The 10,388-nt window shown below is 31.1% G+C and overlaps 1 protein-coding gene across 1 annotated transcript in view; it reads right to left on the reverse strand.

Moving 5' to 3' along the window:
* Nucleotides 1–9,491, reverse strand: part of LOC106463607 (lateral signaling target protein 2-like) — a 69,075-nt gene extending 59,584 nt beyond the window's left edge. The window contains 1 exon segment of the mRNA XM_013923657.2: nt 9,240–9,491. Within this exon segment, the coding sequence (XP_013779111.2) occupies nt 9,240–9,275 (36 nt within the window). The 5' untranslated portion in view covers nt 9,276–9,491.
* Between the last annotated feature and the right edge of the window lie 897 nt (nt 9,492–10,388).

Consider the following 10,388-nt stretch of genomic DNA (forward strand, 5'->3'; position numbering starts at 1 on the left):
TACACGACACGCTAGTATAAAGAGAAAAAAAAAAAAAAAAAAAAAAAAAAGTAAAACAGAGTGTACAAAGTTAAACTTTGAAATTTCTAGACTAGCCTCTATATCTACTTGCATATCATTTTACCTTGAGAAAGAAGCCCAAGGCCTTAATATATACGTCATGCCTTACAAGGCCAAGAAAGGTCGCGCGCGTGTGTGTGTGTGTGTGTGTGTGCGTGCGTAACTATATAATTCCCTGACGTATGAGGGTCTGTGATACACACCTGTGTTTTATTGTTTTCGCAATCGACAGTGCAAATTTACACAAGCGACTAGTCTACAACCGAAATTTTTTTTACAAGTGTAATGCCCTTTTATACTGTAAGTCTTTTAGGCATTATTTCGCGCCGTTTTTATTCACACAGATAAGACTAAAGTTTACAATGCGAACTTCTTGATAAGAGCAAGTTACTTCAGAAGAATAATATTAACACGTTAAATACGCAATATTTACCATACGTTTTAGAGAAACTAAAATTACATCTTACATGAACACTTACAGCATATGAAAAGTTTTCAAATTTTTCATATGAACCTAAAGGAAACTGGAAGTTGGGGGTGGGGGGCACCTATGGTGATTAATCCTTGCCTAAGATGTATAAAAAATTATTGTAATTCTATACACTCAATACCCATAGAAAATACTTACTTACAGATAGATCATGAAAACAGCATCGCAGGAACTATTTTTAATATTATATAAAAAAGGAGAAGGAAGTTGCATGTTTATTAGCTAGATACTTTATCAAACATACTGTTGGTGTGAATGTGGTTTGTAGTCACTATGAGAAAAACCTACACACTGCATAGGTGAAGTGAAGTGAAGAAAAAGTGTCATTAGCCACTATTAAGTTCTTCACATTATATAGCCACACAATAACAGATATAATAAATAAACTTAGTGTTCCAAAAATTTCGAAGTCTAAGTTCAAGGGAGATCTAGTTCAATCTACTTGAACTTAGACTTCGAAATTAAACAATTTTCGGAATACTAAGTTTACTTATTAGATTTTTTTGTTAATAAAGTGTTGAACATTTTCAACAGAGACTATTTAAAATATTTCAAGAGTTAGAATACAAAACAGGGTTGTAGAGATATTACATTTTGGTGGATAACTGATACCAGTAACTCTGAACTCACTGTGGCTTAAGGAGAGAAATTCTTCTTTCAGCTTCTGAATAACAAATGCAGGTTTGCAGTCTATTGAACTCATTTCACTGGAATAACTGTTATCCTAGCAACATACAACAATAATTTTGCCTATACCTTCTCATACAAGAAACTGTCTCAGAATGGGCCCAAATTAGAGTATAAAATTATATATTCTCATGAGATGTCACAAATTCTTTGTTTGTATTTAGCATTCATAGCATGTTCATGGTTAATTTGGAAATTACTTGCCACTCTTAATGTATAGTTATATGGAATAACCAAAAGCAATTTTCTTATTGTCTGTGGAAAGTTCTATATATTTATTGAGTGTTGTATATTAGCCTATATGGAATGTTATAAAAGTTCCTAAACATTGTACACTAAGTAGAGAAAAAGATTTCTAGACATTTCTGTTGCATCGCATACTGTGTGGAAATTTCTGGAAGTATCCTATGCATTGCTTAATAGTAGAAATTTATACATATTTTGGTGAGATAGGCCTATTGTACATATAAAGGCAGCAGAGTCAACATTAGATCATCAGTCAGTCAGTTAAGTGAGGTCAGTAGTGTGGTGGTGATAGCAAAGGTGAGCAGTAGTCCATCTAGCACTGTGTTTAGTAGTATATTGGTAAACAGTCAGATGGACTATAGTAGTGCTTCTTGTAGTAAAAGAAACTAAAATCAATTTTGTGAGAACTTTCAAAGTTTTTGTTTCAGCAAAACAGTTTTTGTTTTTCTTAAAAGTTCACTGAACTTAGAAGTCATAACGAAGAGTTATTTTCTCAATATTATCCGATATTTTCAACTTATATGCTGATAAACATATCTGTACAATCTTTATAAAAGAAAATGGTTTTTGTACCTTAGCACCTTAAATATTTCTTTTATAATTTTACCTCTTTGAATGAAGCACCCCAGTAGATATTGTGTATATTGAATTTCAAAAACTTTTAAGGTTTTAATTACATTAAATTTTTATAGAGCTGGAGAAAAGTATTAAAGAAAAACTGGAATTGATGGTAATAACTAGAGTAATAATAAACAAATTTTTCTCAGAATAAGATAACGAATAAAAAAAAATCCCTCAAGATTCCAGATATTTTGGCTTTTCTTTGCTCAATATTTGTGTCAACAATTTGAACAGCTATTTGGGCAGTCATATGTCTAAGTTTACGAATGATATGATGCCGAGATTCTTGGGAAAGGCTGTATTCCATTTCAGTGAAGAATGTTTCTTTAATCAAAAAATGTAAAGTGATACACTTGTGGTACAGAAATATTGAATAACCTCCTGTAAGAGATGAACATTATAACTAGACTCAAGATAAGAATATTGACAAGTGTTTAAACCTTACCACTAAGAGTATGGTTGTGGTGAAAAAAAAAAGTTAATAGATCTGATATCTATTCATAAAAACATAGTTAAAGTAATCTTGTAAAAGGTTTTAAATAAGCAATATTTAGGGTAATGTATGCAGTTTGTCCTTTGTTATATAAAAAAATAAAGACATGTTGGTAGGATGATATAGATAAACTACTAGAATGTTATCTTGTTTTAAAATGTGAATTGTAGAGAAAGACTCAAAAATTTCCTTGTTCCTTAACAATATATAGAAATGCCACATACATAAACATCCTATTTCCCCATTTGTAGGTTTGCTAGTAAAATATTTCACCCTTTTAATGTGAAGTAATACACAGACAAAAGGGACCATTTTTTTCTTTCAAGACTATACTTGTACATCCAACTTTGTGAAATGAGAAAAATATAAACCCACCCTTTATTTTTCTGGAAATTTTCAATTCCCCTCTTAAACTCATGTAAAGTGCTAACCTGCACTGTTGCCAATGGCAACAATAATAAAAATGTCTGCCCAACCTGTTTTCCAACTTTCACAATTGTATCCTCTCATCTTCAGAATATAGCACACAGAAACCAGGCCTTTGATCCTATTGATCTCCCAAATAATTTAAACTTCAATAAGATAAACTATTATCATTCTTTACTCAAGAGAAAATGATTAAAGAGAATTTAACCTGTTCATATAAGATAACCCTTATATCCCTGGAATATGGAAACCAAAACTGTAAAAGTATTCAATGCGAGTCCTAACTAGTGATTTGTATATAGATAATTACCTCTTTTGACTTGTAATCAATACATCTACAAACACACTTAAAAATTCTATTGGTTTTACTACAAGCAACAGATTGAACAGACCATTGCCTCAATAATGAGCGACTTACCCAAAAATATGCCAAGATTCTTTACTTTAGTCATGTTATTGAGTGGGTTCCCACTTATATTAAATGTATCAAGGTCACGATATTTTAAATGCATTACCTGGCACTTACTGTAAATAAAAATAAGAGTCATTTGCCAATTAATCCAAGTCATACTGTAGTGCATAGAAATATCCAAAAATTTAATTTCATCAGCAAAATTTCACTAGTTTACCTATTATGCTGCTATAAATATCATTAAACAACAATGTGTCATAGTAACTTATAGGAACTGATATTACTGGGATTACAGACAAATATATTCTATTAAACTAGTTACAGATGTATGATCATTATTAGATTGATTTTTTTTTTTAGTTATGCATTATGTAGGTAGCTTGCTTTGATCAGAAGTTCATATTAGTTACTATAAATAAAAAAAAATCAAAGGTCTAAGTACTGACTACTAAAGCACTCCACTAGTAACTTGGGTCCAATTTGAATGGACACAATTAATTCCAATCTTTTGCTTTCTCTCATGCAACCACTCTACAATCCAATTAACTAGTGTTTCTCCAAACCATACTGATGTGATCTTCTTAACCAATCTTCTCTATGGCACCTCATCAAAAAGCTATTTATAAATCTAAGTACAAGTCAACACTCTTTCCATCATTCAGAAAATAATTAACATACTAGACACAAAGTAAACAGATTAGTGAGGCAATATTTCGTTTTTGTGAATTCATGTTGGCTTTCTTTTATGATACCATATCTCACAAAATAAACTTTCCATAAATTATTTTACCACACTTCAAAAAAATTTCCCACAATACAAGTAAGACTATATGGTCTACATTTTCCAGAGTAATTCTTATCTCCCTCTTTACAAATGTGAGTAATATTAGCAACTCTACAATCCTCAAACACTTGTCCTTTGACCTACCAAAAATGTAAGATTTGCATATCTCATCTCCAGCCTTTTAAACTCCTGGGAGAAAACCCTGTCTGGTGCTTTGTTATTCTGCCAATCTCTCCATTTCCACCAGGGGATTAATATCTACATTTTTCAGGTCAATTTCAATATTTCCCATATAATACTTAGGGTTCAGAAATTTTCCTAGCATCTTCTCTTGTAAAAACAGAAAAGAACATCTAAAACTTAGCCATCTCCTAGTCTTCAACAAAAACCTTGTCGTCATCATCATTTAATGACCCAATCCCCATTTTAATATTTTGCTTACCTTTAATGTATTTTTAAAAAATCCTTGCTGTTAGTATTAATATTATCAGTTAGATGTTTGCCATAAGCCCTTTGATTTTTTTTAACCAGATCCCTAGCTTTTCTACAGTTTTATAAATATTGCATGTCAATTTAAAACTAAGTTTATGGCATTTGTTCCTGATTTTCTCCTCTTGTCTTTACTAAGTCAATTAAGATGATTTTCCCTATTATCCTTTTACTCTTTTTTTAGAACCATGTCTCATTTGAATCAATTTTTATCTCACAGCCTCAAAATAGCTTTCTGAAAATCAGGAGCTAAAATTTAATTTATTTTTATCTCAACTTATAACAAAATATCAAACCTAATTAGTATGCAATGATCACACTTCCTCAAATATTTCTGCACGTCAACTCTGTCAACTACATCCCCATTAATGGTTATAAACTTAAAATGGCATCCCATTGGTTAACTTTCTCATTTAATATAAAAACTGTCAAGAATCACTTCAAGAAATCTCTCTTCCACGATATTTGACTTCATTAAATTCCAATTAATGTGTCTAAAGTATCCCTTAATTACTATATCAATATTATTAATAACCATGACCTCAATATACAATTTCACACTGATGTTATCTGTCTAATCAGGTGGCATATAAATTTCCAGTTAAATATTTTCTACGTTTGAAACCCCGGATTTTAATCCATATAGTTTCAACCCTCTTGACTATCCCTTTTTTTGTTTCTTCAGTCCCAACAGACTGCAGTTTATCCCCTTATATAATAAGCCACCCTACTAATTTTTTGATAAGTCTATCAACTTAATACTCATACTGTTGATGCTATGGTCACTTGACCTGCTTGGTATGAAGAAGACTAGCCTGCTGGTGTGCCAGTTCTTGAGAATAATGAACAGGTTAATTCTAGGAAAATAATAATCAGTAGCATACAGTATTAAAATAAATAACCCTTACAATAATTCAGCTCATGCTGTAATAGTTGTCAAACAATTTGCTCACATAAATAGCATTTCAACCACTAATCTGTTGTATCTCAGGGAGGCCTGAAGAGTCTTGGTATTGGTTAAAAGGTCTCATCAGCACTGGATACAGCAGATATAGTGTGGTTGATATACTATTATACACTTTTTTACTTTTATCCAATAATTAAATATTTATGTTAAAATGTTATAACTAAAGTTAAGCTATGTCACAATTTATAGATTAAATTGTAGATAAATCTAACAGTAAAATCCCCTATTAAATGATAATGATATTATTTACTACTACTGAAATGGAGAGTAACTTAAGCTGTTCTTCCAGGAACTTTAAGTCATACAGTGGTTAGGCCTGTGTTAATTTTCAATACATATCAAGGTAAGTTTTATAATATTGTTTTAGCTGAACTGTTAAACTTCTGATTTCAATTATATGCAAAATGTGACTCTTAATGTACTGGGAAACATTATTTTATCTTTGAAAGTGATTTACTGAACTGGATGAAGTATACAAAAAAACAACAAAAAAAACAGAGATTTATTTATACTTTTTATTTTAACTGAATATTTTTAAGTAAAAAAAGTTCTTAAATTCATCTTTATAAAAACTTGTTCTAATTTAAAATCAACTAACTAAATGGAAGAGGTGAAAGAAAAACCATTCAGTACGGAGGTGAAATTCTGCCAGTACTCACTAGATTTCAATACCAGGACTTATTCTATCCACTGTTTGTCCAACTTGCATGCCTTCAATTGTACTCTCAGAAAGCACACACATTATGATTCACAGAATCTAAACAATCAATAATTAATCTCCAAATGATCCAATAGATGGACTAACAACATTAATTCTTGTTGACAACAAGATCATTAGGATAAGTTATTTGGCAGCTTTGATGTCAGTCATTATTAAACCAATCAAACAGTCTCATCTGGCTATATTATTTGTATGATTGATAAATAACAATAAATAATACATCCCTTAAACACCTTTTATTGGCTGATGTGCTGTGATTAGTACCTACTACTGGGTATTTGTAAAAATTATGATTACTGAAAAAAACAAAAACTAAAGACATCTGAGGTATGTTTACAATTAGAAAATGTTTCAATTAGCAGCCAGTTTACTATGTATTTGCTTAAAACCACCAAAGCAATTTTGTTTTTTTTTAGTAAACTATACTACAAGTTACATGCAGTAATAGTTACACCAAATGTACCCATAATTTTATTTGCTCCTTTCACCACAAGCAAACATGCAGTTGAAAACTTGAGTTTTACAAGAAAATGAAGAGTAAGGTAACAAAAACCAAATCACTTCATCAAGGTCAACACTTGTACAACAAGCCTGCATCTGTGCTACTAAACCTTAGAACTAAATGTATTAACTAATACTTAAGCTAGTTTCTGAAACATTTACATTTCACGACACAAACAAACCAACCATAGGCATATTTCCAAACACTAATCCAGACACCTGTTAGTTCTACGATCCACGATAAACAAGTCCAAAACTTTAAGCTTATGCTCTTACATTAAATTTTTTATTAACTAAAGTAACCTAACTCTGCACTATTCCCAACATGTTGAAATGATTATTCATGGAAGAATAATAACACTACATATAGTGATATAAATAAGGTCTCAGAGTTTTAAACAATCTCAAAATAATCATCTTCTTAAATATTAAATCCCTGTTAAAGCTAAACACTCCACTAAAGATTTCAAAGTTGTTAAGAATCCCACCAAAACCTTTTTTTTTTTCTACAATGCCAAATGCTCTTATCACAAGAAAAATTATTTCAAAAATACAATACCTCAGGAGCATAAGTTACTAACATTGAAACTTGTGTTTATTTATATCCTAGACCCATTAATAATCCTGTTTTTAAAAAAACAAAAACATTCATTACGATCAGCTTTTCCTAACATTAATATATATTTTTGAAAAAATTTAGAAATGCTATTCCCTAAATACACGTAGCTATTTAAATCATTGAAACACATAAAGACTCCAAAATCTCCCAAGGAACATTACCATGCACGTTCTTCAAAATAAAAAAGTTACACTTTATTCTATATTTGACCAGTTTATACTAAATGCAAAAACTAGATTACTACAAGATACTACACTTTCTCCATCATCATATGCAATTCAGTGATCCTAAAAAATTGAAACATGACCACCATCTTGCTGAAGAAAATGTACACATCTGTTTAGCCTGACACATTATGTAAACAGAAATTAAATAATGCAAACTTGAGTAGAGTTCATGATATTCTATTTATATTTACCTATTAAGGTGAAAAATGTTTAGAATGTATATTCTGAATAGTGTAAGTCATACAGTATAAAGTAATATTTTAGAGCTCTAACTTAGAAAATAAGTTCATGGAGCTCAGGAAATTCATTAATGTAGTGCACAATAAATTAGTTTTTACAAATTTATCCAACAACTCAATTAGGTTTCCATACTTTTTTAAGTTAAGTACTACATGCCAATCCTTTCATTTGAAACTTGTTACCTCAACTTAAGTCTGTGATATAACCTAATATATCATCATTCTTTAAATTGAAATTATGCTTTAAAATAAAAATAAAAAACTTAAATAAGTTGATCATAAAGACAAAAAGTACTTCTGATTTCTGTACTAATGAATGATAATAGGCTAGTGAACAGTGGGGATAGGATAAAGCTGCACCTGAGGTTTTTAAAATTTACATTAACATTGGATGTGAAGTTTGAGGTATGTGAACCTTGAGATTATAATAACCTATCTCTAGTGTTCCAATATGTGGGGAAGGAAAATCCATCTTTTCTGTCTTCCCAATAAACCTTTTATCTTGTAATTTGTATATTGCACCATACAATGTTGGTTATTATTTTTATCAAGATTTGTTCTAAAATCAAGGTGCCTTTTTAAAATAAGTGCATACAACAGCAGTGTTCTTAAGGCTAAGCTGATAATCTGTACTTTGTCCAGAGCTGAGAAAAATTCAATTTCAATTATCAGTACCTCCAATTTTTTTTAGAAATCTTAATAACAGAAACTTAGAAATTAGTTTTTATGAAACAAAATTATACTTCCAGTGAAAAGGTTTACCAGAAATTTTGATGTCTTTATTATTTAATTCATTAGGAAGAAAGAGAAGTAATGGATTTTTTAATCACGAACTCAGCTTCACTTGTTAATTTCAATTCAAGGTTTAGCTTTAACTTTTAAGTTTTAAGTTTTACATCATTGCCTGTCTTCACACAATGTCAACAAATATAATCGATTTAAAAATTAAATATAACTTTCAAGTTCAAGACCGAAATACTGGCGTGACTTTACTATCACACTCGCAGCTGTAGTATTGAACTACTTCTTTACGTACCACTAGCAGTTTCAAGTAAAAGTTAAAACTTAAAGTACTCAGCTAGTAATAAAATCATTTGGGGGCTGTAACTTCACACGCCCATCATCATCATCCATACACTTTTGTACAGATATCTAAGTACCAGCCCTGGCATGACCGATGGTATTAGAAAAAATGTTTAACTTTAACTGAAATAAAGATAAAACGTAGTTTACTCATATTGGTAAAAAAATACTCACCTTTGGTCTGTAAAACCATTTCCGTAAAGAGTACATTGTCCCAGTTTCACTATCTCTAGTACTTGTAAATGTAATACTTTACAGATGAAATTTAAACGTATAAAACGAATTATTTTGCCCCACAGTAGGGTTAAATATATAACAAAAAGCGAGTACAGTTAATGTACAAAACCCATGTTTTATAATTCTATCATATACAACATCAAAACCTGCAACTGCGTAAACTTTGAACACAATCCAGTCTATGCCACAGATAATATCAGGCCTAAGGATTAAGGTAGCGCTTCCTGTACTTTAACGCCTGCGCAATGCAACAATGCTGCGAGTGACGTAAAGTGACGATATTATAGACCTTTATTTGGGGTTATGATAATCGTAGTTTTTTTTAAACTTCGGTTGGCGTTGCCAAAAATGGTTTGTACACGTTTCTCTGTTAACAACATAACATGAAAACGCATATTAACTAAACGTAATAGCTTGAGGTTTTCTCTCCATTTTATTATTTAAGTCACAAACGCTTGATCACGATACGAGTAAATGTTTTGAGGTTCATGGATACGGTTTCAAACTGTAGTACTTTTTAACCTGGGCCAAAGCGTAGGCATTCCTTCATGCAGTTATAGAATCCTGTCGCAGAACGTTTGTCAGTGCGTAGTCCAGATGTCATGATATATATAATACAATTAATACTAATATTAACGATGTTTTTGAGCCCTCACAAACATCTGAACAGGGTATGGAAACACCCAGCCTCAACAATGTGCTCGATTTTATTTAATTATGCAGGGCATATATAGTGTTGCGTCATCGAGTCACATGACTACTGTGACGCAACGTTCCTAGAACTATCATGTACTTTGGCGAATGTTCTAGTTCTTACTAGATATAGGGTAGGCTGGTATATAAAAGAGGGGAATGTAATGTCTCGGTAGATAGTGAGTAATTTGAACTGCAGTTAGAGAGCACGAGAGACGTTACAGCGTTTGTTTAGCGCGATTGTTGAAGTTGAGTGTATTGGTAAAGTTATATTCGGAAATAATAAACCAGTTTTATTAAGAAAGAACTTGTGTCGCTTAAGTTTCGTCGGAACGAAGTTACGGAAAGTTAATTAACAAACGGAGACGTAACAATATCAATAATGAATAAATT

This window comes from Limulus polyphemus, unplaced genomic scaffold (assembly GCF_000517525.1).
Source record: "Limulus polyphemus unplaced genomic scaffold, Limulus_polyphemus-2.1.2 Scaffold1445, whole genome shotgun sequence".
In the NCBI taxonomy this organism is placed as follows: Eukaryota; Metazoa; Arthropoda; class Merostomata; order Xiphosura; family Limulidae; genus Limulus; species Limulus polyphemus.